This window comes from Tamandua tetradactyla, chromosome 4, assembly GCF_023851605.1.
Source record: "Tamandua tetradactyla isolate mTamTet1 chromosome 4, mTamTet1.pri, whole genome shotgun sequence".
Classification (NCBI taxonomy): Eukaryota; Metazoa; Chordata; class Mammalia; order Pilosa; family Myrmecophagidae; genus Tamandua; species Tamandua tetradactyla.
This window is the reverse complement of record NC_135330.1, coordinates 102,771,783-102,794,465: the sequence shown is the minus strand read 5'-3', so window position 1 is coordinate 102,794,465 and position 22,683 is coordinate 102,771,783. Positions and strand designations below refer to the sequence as shown.

The 22,683-nt window shown below is 36.1% G+C and overlaps 1 protein-coding gene and 1 long non-coding RNA gene across 3 annotated transcripts in view; one reads left to right on the top strand and one right to left on the bottom strand.

Annotated features, from left to right (window-relative positions):
* The first annotated feature begins 711 nt into the window (after nt 1-711).
* On the top strand, nt 712-20,913 carry LOC143681240 (uncharacterized). Of its 2 annotated transcripts, XR_013174484.1 has the most exons (7): nt 712-807; nt 914-1,032; nt 14,897-14,988; nt 17,611-17,706; nt 17,787-17,847; nt 18,990-19,060; nt 20,611-20,913. It is a non-coding gene; the product is annotated as an uncharacterized LOC143681240 (long non-coding RNA). The 2 variants fall into 2 exon arrangements; XR_013174483.1 differs by having other exon boundaries at nt 17,611-17,847.
* Nucleotides 18,148-22,683, bottom strand: part of LOC143681238 (mitochondrial ornithine transporter 1) — a 23,675-nt gene continuing 19,139 nt past the window's right edge. The window contains exon 6 of the mRNA XM_077158087.1: nt 18,148-21,366. Coding sequence (XP_077014202.1) covers nt 21,284-21,366 — 83 coding nt within the window. The 3' untranslated portion in view covers nt 18,148-21,283. The remainder of the gene's footprint in view (nt 21,367-22,683) is intronic.

Below are 22,683 nucleotides of genomic sequence, written 5' to 3'. Positions count from 1 at the left end.
AAACCTTTACAACCATTTGGGGTGTAATCTAATCCTTGAGTGAAGACCCACAAATTTACTGAACTACATTATACTTGGTAATTTTATAATTTTTTGTCAAGGAAAGCCGTCCTCTTTTTTGTTTTTTTAAATGTATCCTGTCATTGGCCTTTTCAGATGTAAGCAGGCATTCTTTGAAGGCTGATATAATTTGGTGAACGTGAATTCTAGAAAAATGTCAAAAGTGACTATCGTCTGGTGTTTTCTATCAATGTGTGTGTCTGTTCAAATTTAACCAACCAGTGCCAGTGTCCACACATATCCAGCAGTTAACAGAAATTATTTTGGAAAAGACTTGATTTTGCCATTTACACAAAATAAAGCTAGAACACATAATAACAGCCAGGTTTATGATTTTCTTTTAGAGGGAACAAGCAAGAGGTGAGAATGGGAGAATGAAACTTAATGTCATTGGGAATATTTTTATTTCCTTAATCTTTTCTTTCCACAATAGTAAAAAAAAAAAAACCTTCATAGGCTATCTGGTAGATAATCTGAAATATGAGAAAGTTTGCTAGTTTTGATTACTTGGTGTTAGGTCGGGGGACTGGGAAGGGAACGTCAACTAGACCTGTAGAGACTGTGTCGCCCCTCCCAACATGGCTTCTGGGACCGCCCCTTCCGGACACGTGACTTCCGGAGAACCGCCCCTTTCGACCACCTGACTTCCGGAGAACCGCCCCTTCTGGACGTTACCTGACCCCCTTGCTTAAAAACTACCTACGCCATCACCCAGGCGCTGACTCACCTCCCTCCATCTTGGATTTGGTGAGTTAAGTCCGGGAGCGCAAAACTAAACCCGCCCGCTGTAAGTTTCCGGGTCTACCGTCCTTTCTCACCCTTTCATCTCCTAAACCTTTCACTTGGATTTCAGAAAACTTAGATTTTACAGAGGACTTGCGCGGTATGCCTGAAAGTGTGAAGAAGCCCACGAATAAGCAAGGAGATAAATCAAAGGAAAATAACAGAAAGATTTTCAGTGGTCCCAAACGAGTAAGTAAAGCACCATCGGTTATTTTTTTATACTTATTATTGGGGAGTACAGCCTTTGCTAATTTTTTTTGGTTTGAAAATTACTACCAAACATTGCAATTAAATGTCTGAGAAGATAACATGTTCCAGTCATTATAATGTGGCCCAGTATAGATAATTCACTCATTTGCTTGAGTTTACGTTTTGGTAAAACATTAATTCTTTACTTAAAATAGCTTGAAACAGTGTTAGATTTGTTTCTGAAAATTGAAGTTGGAGGTAGGCAACCTGTTTTGTTCTTATAGGTTGAACTACTTCTATGCTACTTGAGAATGAGTGTACCCATTGTTTTTGTGGCTGTATTTTTGTTTTTGCGCTGAGTTGCACTCCCCACCCCCCAAGAGAAAACTTGCTAGATGTTGACAGAATAACAGAGGCTTAACTGCTCTGGGACAGGTTAGTGTGGTATAGGCTTCTGATTTATATATAAAAGTTTCTGTCATATATTGATTTCCAGAGCAGCACTTCTCAAAGTGTTCCGGTTCAGGAATGCTTTACACTCTTAAACATTTATTGACATTCCCATATAAGTTTTGTTTATGTGGAATATATCAATACAAAGCAGATTAGAAATTAAAGCACATTTTAAAGATATTAATAATTCACTACAAATAGTGAACCCAATTCATGTTAATATTTAAGAAAAATTATTTTCTAAAACAGATTTGAGTGAGAAGAGTAACGTTGTTTTACATTTTTTGTAAGTCTGTTTAATGCTAGGCTAAATAATGCATAGCTGGAATCTCATATCTGCTTCTGCATTCAATATGCTTTTATTATGTTTTGGTTGAAATAGGTGAGGAAAATCCAGCCTCACACAGATGCGTAATTGTATATCAAATATCCTTTTCAGGAAATTGTGGTATTTTTCTTTGATACTATACCAAAACTTAAATGGGAATTTCTTAAAGATTTACTGCAACTTGGATTTTTAAAACCATGCCAATGGATCTTTCGTACTGTTCTGTTAAAATCTGTTGGTCTGTCTTATATTTTGAATGGATGATTTGCCCGTGTATGTTTGGAAAATAATGGCTCATGAGTTGTGCATATCTTTCAGATGGCAACTCATTTCATTATACAGTATTAAAAAAATCACATTAATGACATCACCAAACTCATCAGGAAAGTCTTTAAGTATTGGTTCAGGGTGCTAGATACAAATTTTTAACTAGTGTCTGGAAGTGAAGAATAATTCTAGTTCTGTTTGGGATCCCTACCTTGATTTGTGCTAAGATGGCAACAGTTTTGTCCACCATTGCTTTTGCACGATCCCTACTAACATCAACACAGTGACAAAGGCAAATAACCTCCTATTGTTATTATGATGATGAAAGTGCTTTTGATTTTGTAGAAACCCTGAAAGAATCTCCTGAGGATTCCCTTGAGCTTACTTTGAGAACTGCTCTTTTAACTCTCCTTTCCTTTCTTCCCTCCCAATTTATGAAAAGGTTGAAATGAATGCAGTGAATACCCATATCCCTCTACCTAGATTAATTTATTGGTTAACACTTTGCTATAATTGCCAAAATTACACACAGTCTTTGTTCTCTCTTTCTGTGTGTGTGTGTATGTTGATTTATGCTGTTTGATTTGAAAGTAAGATTTTTAAATTGCGTGTTTCTCTTATGAAAAATGACAATATTCTACCTGGTTATGTGATCCTATTAAGCACGTTAGTAGTGATCCCTTGATGTAATTTATGTCCAATTTATTTGGTTTTTTAAGGAGTGCACGATATTTGTATTGTAGAATGTTTCACATTTAGAATTTATCTGGTTGTTTCCTCAGTGTCAATTAACTTGTTACTCCAGCGTATTAAAATAGTATTATGTCATAGGACACTGGAAATTAAGTCTAGAAGCTTGGTAAGGTTCAGGTTAACTATTTTGGTGGCAGGAATACTTCAAAGGTGTTATTGCATACTTCATATTCTTCACATCAGAGCTATGTACCATCTGGTTGTTTCAATATTAATGTTGGTTGACCACCTAGCAAAGATTATGATCGTCAGGTCTTTTCAAAATAAGGATGTATTTTCCTCTCTGTAGTTGAATTAGTAAATAAGTTCTTAGGTGCAACTTGTGCATATCATGCTCCCCATTATTGTTTTACATTATCATTTCAGCATCCATTGTTGATCTTTGCCTGTATCAGTTATTAAACTGAGAGCTGTAGAATGGTGAATTTTCTAATTATGTTATTTTTTCCACATTTAATACATGAAATTCTATAAAGAGGAGTTTTCTTCCTCCCACCTCCCTCTTTTGCATGTTACTATAGACTCGGAACTTTTGTTTATTAAATGTTTTACAATGTTTTGGTTTTCTTAAAAAATTATTTGTCTAAGTTATCTTAGATATAGCCATTGTGAACCATTTCGCACTGTTTTTTTTTTTTTTTGGCATAACCCTGACTACTTCCGCTTGCTTTTTTTAATGCAATTTTATTGAGATATATTTACAAATCATCCAAAGTGTACAATCAGTGGTTCATAGTATCATCATATAGTTGTCCATTCATCACCACAATGAATTTTTGAACATTTTCATTACTATCCTCCACAGTGCAAAGATTTAAGATGTCAAATATTTGAATATGACAGTTCCAAATAGCCAAGACATCTCTGGATAACGTTAAAATTGATGAAATTTGGTGGTGCTTTCATCTCTTTCTTGTGGTAGTTTAGGGAGATGGGCTTCTGCAGCACTTCTCCTGGCTTCACTGGTGAGAGTCTCCCCTTGCTTTTTAAACAGTATGATGCCCCAGGCTCATCTTGTACTTTCCATTTTGGATGTGGATGCATCCATTTCTCCAGGGAACCTTGTTTCTTTTTGTGCAAATTAGTGCTTTGAAACCAAGATCTGAGTGCTGGGTATGTTCATTGCTACTCTAGGGTATCACTACTTCTAGGCCTTTTCATTGGACAGAGCTAGGGAATATGTAGAAATGTAAACCATGATTTCAAATTGTTAGTTTCATTTTAGATTTATTATTACAAAATGTATTCTTAAATATATATATATTTTATTAGAGAAGTTGTAGGTGTGCAGAAAATATAAAGCCCATATACTCCACCATTAATCACACTTTGAATTATTGTGGTACCTTTGTTAAAGATGATGAAAGAATATTATGACAATTTTACTATAAACTGTAGTCCATAGTTTACATTAAGGTTCACTATTTGTGGTGTATATTCTGATGGTTCTTTCTTTTTTTGTAAGATTTCTTTCACTCAGCACAATGTTTTTTTTTGTTTCTCTGTTTTGTTTTTTAACATGGGCAGGCACCGGGAATTGAACCCAGGTCCTCTGGCATGGCAGGTAAGCATTCTTGCCTGCCAAGCCACCGTGGCCTGCCCAACACAATGTATTTTTGTATTTGTTTTTTTTTTTTATTAGAGAAGTTGTGGGTTTATAGAATCATCATGCATAAAATATAGTAATTCCCATATACCACCCTATTAACACTATATAGTGGATGTGGTATATTTGTTACAATTGGTAAACGCATTTTTATAACTGTACTTTTTTTTCTGTTTTTTATTAATGGAAAAAAAGAAATTAACCCAACATTTAGAAATCATACCATTCTACATATGCAATCAGTAATTCTTAACATCATCACATAGATGCATGATCATCGTTTCTTAGTACATTTGCATCGGTTTAGAAGAACAAGCAACACAACAAAAAAGATATAGAATGTTAATATAGAGAAGAGAAATAAAAGTAATAATAATAGTAAAAAAAAAAAAAACACCTATACCTCAGATGCAGCTTCATTCAGTGTTTTAACATGATTACTTTACAATTAGGTATTATTGTGCTGTCCATTTTTGAGTTTTTGTATCTAGTCCTGTTGCACAGTCTGTATCCCTTCAGCTCCAATTACCAATTATCTTACCCTGTTTCTAACTCCTGCTGGACTCTGTTACCAATGACATATTCCAAGTTTATTCTCGAATGTCGGTTCACATCAGTGGGACCATACAGTATTTGTCCTTTAGTTTTTGGCTAGACTCACTCAGCATAATGTTCTCTAGGTCCATCCATGTTATTACATGCTTCATAAGTTTATCCTGTCTTAAAGCTGCATAATATTCCATCGTATGTATATACCACAGTTTGTTTAGCCATTCTTCTGTTGATGGACATTTTGGCTGTTTCCATCTCTTTGCAATTGTAAATAACGCTGCTATAAACATTGGTGTGCAAATGTCCGTTTGTGTCTTTGCCCTTAAGTCCTTTGAGTAGATTCCCAGCAATGGTATTGCTGGGTCGTATGGCAATTCTATATTCAGCTTTTTGAGGAACCGCCAAACTGCCTTCCACAGTGCTTGCACCATTTGACATTCCCACCAACAGTGGATAAGTGTGCCTCTTTCTCCGCATCCTCTCCAGCACTTGTCATTTTCTGTTTTGTTGATAATGGCCATTCTGGTGGGTGTGAGATGATATCTCATTGTGGTTTTGATTTGCATTTCTCTAATGGCCAGGGACATTGAGCATCTCTTCATGTGCCTTTTGGCCATTTGTATTTCCTCTTCTGGTAGGTGTCTGTTCAAGTCTTTTTCCCATTTTGTAATTGGGTTGGCTGTCTTTTTGTTGTTGAGTTGAACAATCTCTTTATAAATTCTGGATCCTGGACCTTAATCTGATATGTCGTTTCTAAATATTGTCTCCCATTGTGTAGGCTGTGTTTCTACTTTCTTGATGAAGTTCTTTGATGCACAAAAGTGTTTAATTTTGAGGAGCTCCCATTTATTTCTTTCCTTCTTCAGTGCTCTTGCTTTAGGTTTAAGGTCCATAAAACTGCCTCCAATTGTAAGTTTCATAAGATATCTCCCTACATTTTCATCTAACTGTTTTATGGTCTTAGACCTAATGTTTAGATCTTTGATCCATTTTGAGTTAACTTTTGTATAGGGTGTGAGATATGGGTCTTCTTTCATTCTTTTGCATATGGGTATCCAGTTCTCTAGGCACCATTTATTGAAGAGACTGTTCTGTCCCATGTGAGTTGGCTTGACTGCCTTATCAAAGATCAAATGTCCATAGATGAGAGGGTCTATATCTGAGCACTCTATTCGATTCCATGGGTCGATATATCTATCTTTATGCCAATACCATGCTGTTTTGACCACTGTGGCTTCATAGTATGCCTTAAAGTCAGGCAGCGCGAGACCTCTAGCTTCATTTTTTTTCCTCAAGATGTTTTTAGCAATTCGGGGCACCCTGCCCTTCCAGATAAATTTGCTTATTGGTTTTTCTATTTCTGAAAAATAAGTTGTTCGGATTTTGATTGGTATTGCATTGAATCTGTAAATTAATTTAGGTAGGATTGACATCTTAACTATATTTAGTCTTCCAATCCATGAACACAGTATCCCCTTCCATCTATTTAGGTCTTCTGTGATTTCTTTTAGCAGTTTTTTGTAGTTTTCTTTATATAGGTTTTTTTGTCTCTTTAGTTAAATTTATTCCTAGGTATTTTATTCTTTTAGTTGCAATTGTAAATGGGATTCGTTTCTTGATTTCCCCTCAGCTTGTTCATTACTAGTGTATAGAAATGCTACAGATTTTTGAATGTTGATCTTGTAACCTGCTACCTTGCTGTACTCATTTATTAGCTCTAGTAGTTTTGTTGTGGATTTTTCAGGGTTTTCGACGTATAGTATCATATCATCTGCAAACAGTGATAGTTTTACTTTTTCCTTTCCAATTTTGATGCCTTGTATTTCTTTTTCTTGTCTAATTGCTCTGGCTAGAACCTTCAACACAATGTTGAATAACAGTGGTGATAGTGGGCATCCTTGTTTTGTTCCTGATCTTAGGGGGAAAGTTTTCAATTTTTCTCCATTGAGGATGATATTAGCTGTGGGTTTTTCATATATTCCCTCTATCATTTTAAGGAAGTTCCCTTGTATTCCTATCTTTTGAAGTGTTTTCAACAGGAAAGGATGTTGAATCTTGTCAAATGCCTTCTCTGCATCAATTGAGATGATCATGTGATTTTTCTGCTTTGATTTGTTGATATGGTGTATTACATTAATTGATTTTCTTATGTTGAACCATCCTTGCATACCTGAGATGAATCCTACTTGGTCATGATGTATAATTCTTTTAATGTGTTGTTGGATACGATTTGCTAGAATTTTATTGAGGATTTTTGCATCTATATTCATTAGAGAGATTGGTCTGTAGTTTTCTTTTTTTGTAATATCTTTGCCTGGTTTTGGTATGAGGGTGATGTTGGCTTCATAGAATGAATTAGGTAGTTTTCCCTTCACTTCGATTTTTTTGAAGAGTTTGAGGAGAGTTGGTACTAATTCTTTCTGGAATGTTTGATAGAATTCAGATGTGAAGCCATCTGGTCCTGGACTTTTCTTTTTAGGAAGCTTTTGAATGACTAATTCAATTTCTTTACTTGTGATTGGTTTGTTGAGGTCATCTATTTCTTCTTGAGTCAAAGTTGGTTGTTCATGTCTTTCCAAGAACCTGTCCATTTCATCTAAATTGTTGTATTTATTAGCATAAAGTTGTTCATAGTATCCTGTTATTACCTCCTTTATTTCTGTGAGGTCAGTATCAGTAGTTATGTCTCCTCTTCCATTTCTGATCTTATTTATTTGCATCCTCTCTCTTCTTCTTTTTGTCAATCTTGCTAAGGGCCCATCAATCTTATTGATTTTCTCATAGAACCAACTTCTGGTCTTATTGATTTTCTCTATTGTTTTCATGTTTTCAATTTCATTTATTTCTGCTCTAATCTTTGTTATTTCTTTCTTTTTGCTTGCTTTGGGATTAGTTTGCTGTTCTTTCTCCAGTTCTTCCAAGTGGACAGTTAATTCCTGCATTTTTGCCTTTTCTTCTTTTCTGATATAGGCATTTTAGGGCAATAAATTTCCCTCTTAGCACTGCCTTTGCTGCGTCCCATAAGTTTTGATATGTTGTGTTTTCATTTTCATTTGCCTCTAGGTATTTACTAATTTCTCTTGCAATTTCTTCTTTGACCCACTTGTTGTTTAAGAGTGTGTTGTTGAGCCTCCACGTATTTGTGAATTTTCTGGCACTCCGGCTGTTATTGATTTCCAACTTCATTCCTTTATGATCCGAGAAAGTGTTGTGTATGATTTCAATCTTTTTAAATTTGTTGAGACTTGCTTTGTAACCCAGCATATGGTCTATCTTTGAGAATGATCCATGAGCACTTGAGAAAAAGGTGTATCCTGCTGTTGTGGGATGTAATGTCCTATAAAGTCTGTTAAGTCTAGCTGATTTATAGTAATATTCAGATTCTCTATTTCTTTATTGATCCTCTGTCTAGATGTTCTGTCCATTGATGAGAGTGGTGAATTGAAGTCTCCAACTATTATGGTATATGTGTCTATTTTCCTTTTCAGGGTTTGCAGTGTATTCCTCATGTATTTTGGGGCATTCTGGTTTGGTGCGTAAATATTTATGATTGTTATGTCTTCTTGTTAAATTGTTCCTTTTATTAGTATATAGTGTCCTTCTTTGTCTCTTTAACTGTTTACATTTGAAGTCTAATTTGTTGGATATTAGTATAGCCACTCCTGCTCTTTTCTGGTTGTTATTTGCATGAAATATCTTTTCCCAACCTTTCACTTTCAACCTATGTTTATCTTTGGGTCTAAGATGTGTTTCCTGTAGACAGCATATAGAAGGATCCTGTTTTTTAATCCATTCTGCCAGTCTATGTCTTTTGATTGGGGAATTCAGTCCATTAACATTTAGTGTTATTACTGTTTGGATAATATTTTCCTCTACCATTTTGCCTTTTGTATTATATATATCATATCTGATTTTCCTTCTTTCTACACTCTTCTCCATACCTCTCTCTTCTGTTTTTTCGTTTCTGACTCTAGTGCTCCCTTTAGTATTTCTTGCAGAGCTGGTCTCTTGGTCACAAATTCTCTCAGTGACTTTTTGTCTGAGAATGTTTTAATTTCTCCCTCATTTTTGAAGGACAATTTTGCTGGATATAGGAGTCTTGGTTGGCAGTTTTTCTCTTTTAGTAATTTAAATATATCATCCCACTGTCTTCTGGCTTCTATGATTTCTGCTAAAAAATCAACACATAGTCTTATTGGGTTTCCCTTGTATGTGATGGATTGTTTTTCTCTTGCTTCTTTCAAGATCCTCTCTTTCTCTTTGACCTCTGACATTCTAACTAGTAAGTGTCTTGGAGAATGCCTATTTGGGTCTAATCTCTTTGGGGTGCGCTGCACTTCTTGGATCTGCAAATTTAGGTCTTTCATAAGAGTTGGGAAATTTTAGTGATAATTTATTCCATTAGTTTTTCTTCTCCTTTTCCCTTCTCTTCTCCTTCTGGGACACCCATAACACGTATATTTGTGCGGTTCATATTGTCCTTGAGTTCCCTGATACCCTGTTCAAATTTTTCCATTCTTTTCCCGATAGTTTCTGTTTGTTTTTGGAATTCAGATGTTTCATTCTCCAGATCACTAATTCTATCTTCTGTCTCTTTAAATCTATCATTGTAGGTATCCATTGTTTTTTCCATCTTTTCTACTTTATCCTTCACTTCCATAAGCTCTGTGATTTGTTTTTTCAGTTTTTCTGTTTCTTCTTTTTGTTCAGCCCATGTCATCTTCATGTCTTCCCTCAATTTATCGATTCTGTTTTTGAAGAGGTTTTCCATTTCTGTTCGTATGTTCAGCATTAGTTGTCTCAGCTCCTGTATCTCATTTGAACTATTGGTTTGTTCCTTTAACTGGGCCATATTTTCAATTTTCTGAGCGTGATCCATTATCTTCTGCTGGCGTCTGGACATTTAGTTTAGATTTCCCTGGGAGTTGTACCCAACAGGTTGAAAGATTTTTCTGTGAAATCTCTGGGTTCTGTTTTTCTTATCCTGCCCAGTAGGTGGCACTCGTGGCACACGTTTGTCTGCGGGTCCCACCAGTAAAAGGTGCTGTGGGTCCTTTAACTTTGGAAAACTCTCGCCGTGGGGGAGATTCGCCAGCCAAAGCGGCTTGGAAGAGTGCCAGCCGGCCTGGGGGTCCGAACGCAGGGAGGGTCGCCGGCCGCCACAGCCCAGGAGAGCGCCCGTCCGAATTTCCTAGTCGGCCCAGGGCGCCAAGCTTGGCGGGAGGGTGCCAGCTGCCGCAGCCCGGGAGAGTGCACCGTTCCCAACCGGACCGGGGAGTCACGTGTTTGGAAGGGACCCCCCCCAGTCACCATTCTCTGCGGTCTGGGGATATCCGATCCAATTCTCTCAGTTAGTCTGGGGGGCCTCGCGTGGTGGGGGTGCCAGCTGCTGCGGCTTGAGGGGACCGCCTGCCCAATTCTGCCAGCTGGCCCGTGAAGGAGGAAGGGAGGGACTCCGGCCGCTTGCCGCCCCGCCCGGGAAAGCCGGCGCCCCTCGGCGATCTCACCGGAGGTGGTTCTCCCAGACAGTCAGCCGTTCCTGGATGGGGTATGCTGTCTTTTTGATCTCTGTCATGGCTCTGGGAGCTGTTCTGTATCATTTCTACTCCCCTAGTAGCTGTTCTGGGGGAGGAAAGGTGAGGGTGGCAAGGCTGTTGAGGACAGTGGCGGAGGAGCCGGTGAAGGTGGAAGAGGGCACGGTGGTGGTTGCAGAGCCACTGGAGTAGGAGGAGAAAGGAAAGGATAAGATGGCGGATGGAGCGCCGCCGGAGCAGAAGGGGAAAGAGAAGGGCAAGATGGCGGCGGGAGCGCCACCGGCGGAGAAAGAGGAAGAGGAGGGCTAGATGGCGGCGGGAGCCCCGCCGGCGGAGAATGAGGAAGAGGAGGGCTAGATGGCGGCGGGAGCGCTGGCGGAGAAAGAGGAAGAGAAGGGCTGGATGGCGGCGGGAGCGCTGCCAGTGGAGAGAGAGGACTATAACTGTACTTTTAACTACAATCCTACTATCCATGGTTTAACTTAGAGTTAATTGTTTGTATTGTACAGTTCTGTTTTTTTAAAAAATTTTTATTCTACTAATATATACAAACTAGAATTTCCCCTTTTAACCACATTCAAATGTATAATGCAAAAAAATATTTTACATTTATATAATTCAGTAGTGTTAATTACACTATTGTGCTGCTATCATCACAGTTCCCTAACTGCACTTCAGCCCTGGTAATCTGTATTCTAGTTTCTGTCTATGAATTTGCTTACTCTAATTTTTTTCATAACAATGAGATCATGCTATATTTTTTCTTAATGTCTGGTTTGTTTCGCTCAACAAGCTGTCTTCAGGTTTCATCCATATAGTAGCATACATCAGAATTTCATTCCTTTTTTTTAAATGTTTTTAACCGCTTAATGTAACATATATACAAAGCAAAGAAAGAAAAAAGTAATAATTTCCAAGCACACTTCTCCAAGTAATTAAAGAATAGATCCCAGAATTTGTCATGGGCTACCATTCCATCATCTCAGATTTTTCCTTTTAGCTTCTCCAAAACACTGGAAGTTAGAAGGAATAGTAATATAGTGACTCAACAGCGATACTTGTTTGTTAAATCTCATTTTCTTATATACTCTTCCTTTAATCCTTCTCTCAGTCTATAGGGATCTTCAGACAGTGCCTTTTCTGACTTTTTCATGCTGAGAAGGAGTGTTCACACTAAAGAGTAAGGGGATGTAATTAATTCATAATCCTGGAGAGGCTGGTCCCTCTGAGTTTCAGGGTTTATCTGATCAAGGAACCTGTTGAGCTGTTTTATGACTGAGTAGTATCCCATTGTATAGATATATCACATTTGTTTATCCATTCAACTGTTGAACACAGATTCCTTCCACTTTTTCGTGCTTGTGAATAATGCTGCTGTGGACATTGGTGTACAAATATGTGTTTGAGTTCCTGCTTTCAGTTCTTTTGGGTATATACCCAGAAGTGGGAATCCCAGGTCATGTGGTAATTCCGTAGTTAACTTTCTGAGGATCACTCAAACTGTTTTGCATAGTGGCTGCACCATTTTACCTTCCCACCCATGATGAACTGGTGTTCTCTTTAACCACATTGACTCTAACATACTTAGTTTTCCTTTTTTATTTTTTTAATTGTAGCCATTCTAGTGAATGAGTAATGGTATTCATTGTGATTTAAATTTGCATTTTCCTGGTAGTTAATGATTTTCAGCATCTTTTTGTGTGCTTTCTGGCCATTTGAATATCTTCTTTAGAGAGATGTCTGTTTTAGCCTTTTGGCTATTTTGTAATTGGATTGTTGGTGTCATTAAGTTGATGAATTTCTTTATGTATTCTCCGTATTAAACCTTTATAGGGTATGTGATTTCCAAATATTGTAGTTTTCAATTGTATTTCTGTAGTGGCTAATGATGTTGCACATCTTCACATGTCCTCTTTGGCTATTTGTATATCTTCTTTGGGAAATGTGTCTTCAGGTTTTTTACCCATTTGAAAGTCTTTTTGTTCTTGAGTTGTAGGATTTCTTTTTCTTTATTTCTTTTTTTTGTTTGCATTTCTTTATATATTCTGGTTATTAAAACCTTGTCAAACATGTGGTTTCCAAATATTTTCTCCCATTCTTTAGGATGTTGTTCTACTTTAATGATAAAGTCCTTTGATGTACAAAAGTTTCAAATTTTGATGGGAGACCCATTTATCTAATTTTTCTTTTGTTGCTGGTGCTTTTGGCATACAGTCTAAGAAATCATTGCCTGATGTAAGGTCCTAAAGATGCTTCCCTGTGTCTTCTAAGAAATATATAATTTGGATTCTTATATTTAGGCCTTCAGTCCATTTTGAAGTAATTTTTGTATATGAGGCAAGAGTCCACCTTTCTTCATTGCATATGGATATGCAATTTTTTAGCACCATTTGTTGAAGAGACTATTCTTTCCCAGTTGAATGGATTTGGCACCCTTGTCAAAATCAGTTGACCATAGTTGTAAGTTTTTATTTCTGAACACTCAATATGATTCCATGGTCAACATATTTGTTCTTGTGCTAGTACCCTGCTGCTGTGATTACTGTAGCTTTGTAATGAGTTAATAAATCAGGAAGTTTGAGTCCCCCATATTTATTCTTCTTTTACAAAATGATTTTGACTATCCAGAACCTCTTACCCGTTTAAGAGATTTTGTACTTTTATCTTTTGTTTGTATTTTTTCACTGAAAATCTTGATGTTCCTAATGGTATATTTGCTTATTTGCTTTATCCTACTGTTTACATTAAGTAATTTTTAAGTTATAAAATCAATATTACTATGGACAATAAAAATACTGACTGAAGGTTAAGATTTCTTTGCAGTTCTTTTTCTCCTTAGTTTATATCTCACTAAGAATGAGTAGTCATAATTGTGTCAAAGGTTTCTTGAAGTGGTAATTGGTTTATTATTAATTCGATAATCATTTGAGTTCATTTGTATGTATTTGCATTGTTTTTAAATTCAGTTTTAAAGTTAACATTGGAGTCATTTTTTTTTCCAGCTATTAACATAGCTTAGAAGGCAGCAAAACACATGTACTTGACCTGATTATGAAGGAATCTCTCTGGCCTACAGTAAATTAGGTCGTAGCAGACTGGTAGGCCTCAGACCTGTTTACTGCTGATGGATGTAACATGATGATGCCATTAGTATTATGAGAGGAAAATTTAGGGAACTTTTTCCAGTTTATAAAGTCGAAAGAAATATGAGATCAAACTCATTTGAAAGATGTGCTAGGTAAAGCCCTGTCTTAAAATAGTATTCTTAGCATTTATTAACCTGAAGAGACTAAATCAGTAAATCTTTTAGTTTCCCTTTTTACCTCATTTCGCTCATTGTTTCAAATATTTTATTTGCCAGAAGCTTTATTATTAGTGGCATTGTGTCAGAAATTCTTCACTTGATGTTAAATCAGCATGTTGATATCCCTAAACCATCGCATCATAAAGAGATGCCATATTGCTTTCTAGTTGCCATCTAACTTGGTGTATGAAATCATTGGAGTAAACAAGTTCATAGAGTCAGAAACTAGAATACAGGTTACCAGGGAGTGGAGTGGGTGTAGGGCATGGGTAGTTAATGCTTTCATTGGTACAGACTTTCTGTATGGGGTAATGAAAAAGCTCTGGTATTCGATGGTGGTGATGATAGCACAACACTGTGAATGTAACTAATGGAAAGTGTTCATAATAGGGAAAACTGTATGTAGGCAGGAGTAGATGGAAACTGTTTTCTGCAGGACTTTTAGGTAAACCTACAACTTCTCTAATTAAAAAAAAGAACAATTAACGTAGGGCTTTATTATAATATTTAAGTTCTATACTCCAATATTAAAATAAAATATGTAGGCTTGAAAGGAAAGCAATAAAAATTAATTAGAGAATGGGAAACCAGCCCTTTGAGGAAATGTGTTAGGAAGTCAGTCATTTGGATTAACAAAAAGGGTAAGAGACCATTTTTATATATATACACACCAAACCTCACAGGAATGTTGGTATGTACTTACTATCCTCTATTTGCATAGAGATCTCATTAGGAACTAAGCCAGAGGAATTTAGAATTTATTTTTTTAATTATGACTAGGAATCTGGAGAAAGCAACATATTAGCAAGAGGGGTTGCAAATCACCTTTGCTAAAATAGTCTTCTGTTTAAAAAAGTGAGAAACTGTATGTCTTAGAAACTGAAATATATATATCTTTTCCCCCATCGTTTGGGTTTGAAACCTTGGCTTTCAAAGGCAAAATCCATACAAGACTCAAATGATCAAATATTGACGTATTGTTATCTGGGATAACTTTTTTTTGTTCCATAGTGTTCACTGGTAAGACATTTTGATCTTTGCTCTAACCGGCCTCTTATTTCATTCAGGTATTGGAAACAGTACTGGAAGTGATCTGCAAGTGCAAATAATAATGCAGAAAACGACTCTCTTTTCCTGTTGAGATTCCAAAGACTGCAATGTAAGAAAAAGCATGTGGACTGAAATTTATGGTGTTTGTTTTAAAGTTTGCTGTTAAATCAGCATGTTGATATCCCCAAACCATCGCTTCATAAAGAGATGCCATATTGCTTTCTGGTTGCCGTCTAACTTGTTGTCATTGGAGTCAAATGCAAACCAGGGCTTATTGTTCAAAATAGGTTTTCCTGGGTATTTTCCAGAACAAATTTTCAGTTCAAACTGTTGCTTTGCCTTTTCCTTCTCCACAAATGGTGAGCATGTTTCCAGGGATCTATTAGGGTTTTAATTTCATGTATCTGGTCATTTTTAGCCATATTCTCTTTTTCTTGGTCATTTTATCTTTCATTGTAATTCAGCAATTTGCATATTTTAGTGCGCATGAAAATCACCAAGGATCTTTTGAAAATGTTTTTCCTGGGTTGTACTCCCTGAAATATGACTCAGGAAACCTGGCATGGGGTCCTAACAATGTCCCCAATGATTCTAATTCAGATGTTCTGTGGGACCATGCTATGAGGAACAATGCAAGAGTGTATAGCTTGGGGAGGAATCTCTTTACCCAAAGCAATGGAATCTGGTAGTCAATATTTTGTTAAAATGTTGAAGAAATTCCTAAGATTACAGGCTTTTTCTGAAGCAATAAGAAGGCTTTCTTCATGGGTCTAAGAAATATAATCTTTTAACGTTCTTCTCAGACTTTTATCATTGGTTCTCCTGCTGTCTCTCCAACACTATTTTCCTTTCTCTTCTTTTTGGCTCCCCCCCAAACTGAGGGCATTCACCCAGGCCTGACCCTGAGTTTCCCATTCTTGGTTGTGCTCATCCAGTCCCTGCTTTAAATCGTCATTTGTTCTTTCATTCATCCACAGATACTTATGCGCCTAGTGTCTGGCAATATGGCAGATGCAGGGAGCTACAACATGCAGTCCAACAACTCAAATCCAACATTTGTCAATCCAGATTTATCAAGAGAGTTTATTTATCCTCTGCTTCTGCAAATGACACCAGCATTCTCTCACTCAGGCCTTAACATGCGGTGTTATCTTTGATTCTCTCTTCACCTTGGCCCTCTAAATCCATGTAGTCATCAATTCTGTTGATTATGACTTTGAAATCTCTCTTTGCTGTCTTCTTTCCTTTCTATTCTCAGTGCCCCTCCCTGGCCAGGGCCTCATCTGTTCATGCATAGATTTCTACAGTGGTCTTCTTACTTTCTGTTTCTCCTTATACAGTGCAATTTATGAAGTCCTACAGTATACATCCTGAAATAGTTTCATTGTGAAAAAACTATAATACAGCACAGAAGACAAAACTACACGCCTGTGGACAAAGCTGGTTAACATCTTTGGCTCATTGTTCTCATCTATAAAATAAACACCTTAAGTGCTGTGAGGATTAAATGAGATAATATATGTGAAGTTGCTTTGTGACTAATAAAACACTAAATAAAAGTTTTACGTGGCGGTTAGCAAGTTACTTTGCCACAGAGGAAATGCACCACCATATTCCTTGGCAACTTCATGCTTATTTTCCTGGCCCTTGAGATCTTAAGACTTGGTCTTATCGTGGCTGAGCTTATCTACATCGGTAACTTGACCTGCAGACTCCATTCCAAGTAAACTGGTCCCCTCTGACCCTTGGAACACAACATTCTATTCTGTTACGTGTTTTTTATGTTTTCCCTTCCTGTCTGGATTGGATTCTGTTTTATGTGCTGCTCTTTATTTACACAAATCCTTCCATGCCTTGCTCAATTCCTACCTCCTCTGTGAAGCTTTCTCATCCTACATCTTTCCAGCAATGTTCAACATCACACTAGATCTCTGTCATATAGATTAGCACTTAATTGGATGTCATTCCATTATTGTTTGTATGTGTACAGTGCTTTGAAGGCATTGACTGTGTCTGTGTTTATTTTTCAATATTTTTCATAGTGCTCAACACAGACCTTTTACATGATGGGTGCCATTATTATGTGGTATGAACAAATAACAAAGAAATACCTAATATAACTTCAAAGTTGTTTATTCCAGAAACTTGACCTATCTTTGGTCACCCCAGCAGCCTTCCATGAGCAGGGCCTATGATTCCATTCAACAAACACAAGGTTTTGATAAAACCTGATCAATTTTGCATTGCTTTTTTTTTTTTTTGCATGGGCAGGCACCAGGAATCAAACCCAGGTCTCCGGCATGGCAGGCAAGAACTCTGCCTGCTGAGCCACTGTGGCCTGCCCTGCATTGCTTTTTGAATGCCAAAAAGCAGCTTTGAAATAGAGCTTCTTAGCATATTCTCAAAAGAGGCCCCAATATATGAAAATTAGGTCACAAACTCAGCATTAATATTTACTTGGTTAAAACTAATAGAAAATTAAATACTGTTTTTTAATAGTGTTGTGCCATAACCCCAAAATGCTGACCTTTTAAAAATTTAAACAACAGTGTTACAACTTTACAGAAACAATGGTTGACATTTATTTATACACATAGTGATGGGGCTATAAGATCAAGACCAGTTGATAAACATAGGAAGCCTAGATAAGTGAAAATTTACTTCAGTGTTATATTTATTTATCATCTGGTCACCAGCTAGGTTTAATAGAGTTCCATATGTTCTTTCACAGAGATTTCATGACCCTGAAAGAGACAACATAACATTTGATCTACTCAACTGTCCAATTCTGTATGATGACATAAAAGTCAAATTTCTCTCTTCTTCAGTGAGTAACCAAGAAACAACCTCTGCCATTATGCTTGTCTAGTCTTGAATAATTTTCGTTTGGGATTTCCTTTTCTACAGTTCCCAACATGAGAGCTAAAAGGAGAGAGTCAACCCCAAACCTGGGAGGGGAAGGAAAACAGTAAGTTAGATCTACAAATTTTTTTTAAAAGAACATATGTGACTTATTTTTTATTTTTGTTCATTTGCTTTTTCTAAATGCTGTACAATTGGTATGTACTAAATTTTAAAATAAGAAAAAATATAAAAACCTAAAGTTTAAAAACATAGGTACATTTTTTACTGCAAAGCGGTGATCCACATTTATGTTTTGTATCTTTAAAACACATTATTCTACATAGTGTATAAAATATTCTAATGTGAGGGAGATTTTACTTTCCTCTGAATTGATATATAATACATTACAAATAGTATTTAATTCGATATTTCATTTATGACAAATAGGTCCTTCATTGTCATTACTCTGAATGAGTGTTATTTATATTGACAAGGCATATGAAAAGTATGTCTGTTACTCTGTATTCAACAAATTTCTAAGCCTCATTAGTTTCATTTTCCTATCAGAACTGCCAACAAATAAGTACTGATCAATGTAAAGTTTATTTCCTGTGCCCTCCTTCATCCCCATCTTACTCCCTTTTGGGATACAATCTGTCCGAGTAGTGAAATGGTAAATGTGTTAGAGCAAGTGACCTGGATAATTCCTATACTGGACAGATGCTACCTGAATTTGGAGCCTCATCTAATTCTATCTTTAGCAGGGGACTCCAAGCAGAAACCCTGGTGTAGAGTGCCTTCCTGGGGGGCCTTGGTAATATCCAGAATTTACTATTGTCAAGAATCATGAGATGGGAACATTTTTTTAAATTTTAGTATTTTTATCATTATTATCATTAATAATGATGGTTAATATTCAATGTACCTGCTCCTTATAGAAATGGATAATATGTATGGGTATAAAAAGGCATTAGGTCCTTAGTAAATTCTGCTTAGCACTAATCTAAACTATTTTAAAAGACCAGTCTCTAAATTTATAAATATGGAAAAATTATTTTTCTAATTTTCTCTTAAAAACTCTTTTGTGCTTTGTGTGTATTGTTATAGACTACATGTAGAATGCTGCATATTTAATAACTACAATTGATTAATAAATACGTAAATGCTCAAAAAAGAAATTTAATCCCTTTGGAATGTTACAAAATGTCTTTGTATCAGTTTTACTATGAAAAAATAACCTTTTTCTTTTCTTTTCCTATTTTTTAGAATATTCCTAAATACTATGATGGCTGCCCATTTTTCTTTTGGTTCCATACATCTTTCATTCAAGATAACAGGTATGGCTATAATATAATTCAACAGAAGCAGTTAATCTTCAATATATGAGTATATGGTGTAATGGCAAGTCTTTTACTGATTGTTGTAAACTCAATTTATAGAAACAAAAAAATCCCCAAGTCACCATTCTTCATTGCTTTGTTCTTCTTAATCTAGTTTTTTAAAAAAAATAACTATTCTAGAGACGCACTGTCACATTATCCTCAAGGTCCATGCCACGTACTCTGTTACAAATTAAAAAGTATTACAGTCAAATCTTGGGCGCAGTTATAAATCCCTCCCATGGAAGTTTAACTTAAATCTGCTCAGTGTCTAGCATACAGGAGGCACTCAGTAAATATTGGTTAACAGGTAAGCAAAAACCACTAAATCCTATTTTAAAATAAGGTATGGTCTAGAGATGCTCTAGCTAGTTTAAAAGCTGATCGATACACTTATATCTAGGGCAGAAGTTATAAGGCACAAGTGTACATGAGAACAGCTAAAAATCATTAATTTAATAGTCACCATTTAAAAATGATTTTGACTGAAGTGGGAAGTCTTTTGTAGTTAAAAAAAAAAGTAATTATTAGTTGGATTGGAAGATTATTATTCCAAAGAACCTTTTACCATATCTGGAAATACATTCCAGACAATGCAGTCCACCTTAAGGGATATTTGTTCTACAGCTGTAAAAAATTGAGTTTGCATTCCTGTTTCGTAAATTATTCATTTAGATTTGAAGAAGTGATTGTGATAGTTGTGGTATGAACTGATAGTTCTCATTACAATCCTAGCCTTTTCTTCCAATCTGAACTGGATCTAATAACACTTCAAGCCCAGTAAGGCCACAGTAAATTTAACATCTGATCTACTTAAAATGCACACACATTAAATGTATTTTGATATAGTGAACGTGGGACTTGATGGAAAATTTTTACCAATTTTTTTTTGAATGTATATGAATAATCAACTTTGACCCATAACATGAGTAAAGTATCTCAAATAGTGATGTCTGGGTGAAACTTCAATTGGTGCTACTCAAGAGTGGTCATTAAGGACATTTTTCTTCCCTTTACACCACCATGTTCATATTGGAGAAGCAAAAACTTAGATCACGCTTATACTCTCTTATAGCTTTAAAAACTTCCTTAACATTTTAATTTCCAAACTACTTGGACAAGCTGTTTTTATTAGTTATGAGATTGTGGTTTAGCCAAACTTCATCATTTAAAAGGCTATCCGTATCTTACTCTGTGTTTAAATATATATCCAGTCTCTTCGGGTTAATTTCTGTCACATATAGGGATTTAGATTGCTTCATTAAATACAAATATTCTCATAAAAGGCAATGTTAAAAGAATCAGTTAACCTTGTTTGCTGAATGTTTGTTACTGAGATTATTTTGCAACTTACTAGAGAGATATACAAGCCAATTAAAAAAAAAACAGAAAAGAAGCGGAGACTCTAATCATGGCAAACAAATATTTATTTTTTAAAGCTCTAACAAGGGTGCCTCTGCATGACTTATCTTTCAGCCCTAAAATAAACTTTTATTTTCTATTTTTAGGCTTTATCTTTCCAGAAATGAACTGGATAATCCCCATAAACAAAAAACATGGAAAATTTACCGTGAAGATTTTGCAGTGGAGGTATATTTTGATGAGGCATAATCTAGAGTTTATACTGATGGCTAGTAACTGAACTATCAGTTTTCCACCTAGCAAAGTATCATATTTTCCCCATTCCCTGCTACACATTTAGTTCCTTATCTATTTCCTTGCTAATACACAAATATTTATGTGTACATACAAATGTACTGGAGTATTCTATTAAAAACAGATAAATAAAATGTCAATACTGTTTTATTTTATTTTTAAAAGAATATTCTTCATATAAAGTTTTTACCTTGTTATTCCGATAAATTTGGAACAGAGTACACAGGAACATTGGGTACCACTTTATCACTTTGAAAAACTTTGAAAGAGATTTTTCATATTAAAAAACTGATATGTAAAAATTGGGACCCCTCCAGTCCCAATATATTTTAAAAATTTCATTTTTTAAATATATTTAATGGACATGTATATATGCCTTGATTTCACATCGTAATTTCAGATTATAAAGCTCATCTCTATTTTCTTCCTCCACTTGATTTACAAACCATGAGTTAACAAACATCAGAGGGACAGCAAAGACTAAGTTTTAAAATTAAAGAAATGAGATACATTTCACATGAACTGTTACCTCCCTCCCCATCTGTATGGAGCTCCAAACACCACATGAACTGACAAGCCCAGTCTTCTTGAATTACACATGTATTCCCCTGTAAGGTAAAAGGATCTCAGTAAACATGAATGATAGAGAAACTTCAGTAAATTCTGCTTTTGTATAACATTATAACTAAGAGGAATATTTGCTTTTAGTGTAATTTACTATGTTAAAATCCACCATCCTCAGCCCCAGTAGAATGAACTGTTCACAACCAACCTCATCTCAGGTTTGGGGATACAGTGGAGGAAGATCACCTTTTCATTACAAACACTGGTCAGTTTCACGTGCATGGGGAATTTTCTCTCTGCTACTGGGTGCCATTTTAAGTACCCCACCACTATATTTTACGGCCAAACTGTTCTATTTTGGTTTTTTGAAATTATCCTCATTTGAATGCTTTTCCTTGTATTGGCAAGGCTCTCAGCAATCTAGATGATGTTGAATTCATCAGGAAATAAAAGGTATCAACATAAAAGAACCAGCATCTCTGCTAAAATGAAGCACTCATTCCAGAAAAAACCTTGCACTCTGCAAAAAAACACATTGTAAAAGAAAATAGTCAGTGGGAAAATGAAAGGGGGAGGGTGTTTGGGCCAGGCCACTCCAACTAAGCCATTTTGTAATTTATACACCAACAAAAGCCGCCTGGACCACCAGTTTGGAAGCTCAGAATGTCAGGAGATTGCCACAGTGGGTATTTAAAAAGAAATGGGAATATAGCAAAACTTCAGTAGAGAAGGACTGGAGGGTATGCAGCCACGCAGGTGGAAGCTGAGCTCTGGGCCATTGGGGCTGCCATCATCCTATTGGGCACCTGCCCCAAGTATGCCTAGGCCACAAAGCTGGGAGCTGCCATGCTCAGGTGGGCATTTTGTTGTGCTTTTTAAAAACATAGCCCAAAAAAGTATTCCAGCGGCCAGTGCAGCAGCCAAGTTAAATGTTTTTTCCTTTTCTGGCAAAAGTTATAAAAAAGTATATAAAGTTATATACTTTTCTTTTACTGACTCTCTTGGAGGAAAAGATCATATAGAACATGCTTTCAAGTTACGCATTATAAACAACCTTATTCTCTGTAATTTCTTATAGAAACATGTATTATGACAGAGCAAGTTGTAGTGTCATTTCAAATTCATTCAGCAATAGATTTAGAAGACAGAGTATGTGAGGCTTTGGTGAACCAAGAAAGTATTTAGCTGGCTCAGTGAAGGGTAGGATCTGTTTTAATAGTGGAAATAAAAAGGAAAGAAAACCTCAATTTTTATCTTAAGCATTTTGATTTTTGAAATAGGAAAGGTTACAGTTGGGGTTTCTTTCCTAACCCTCCAACATGCATTAGACTTTCTGGCAATTATAAGTTGACACACTCTTC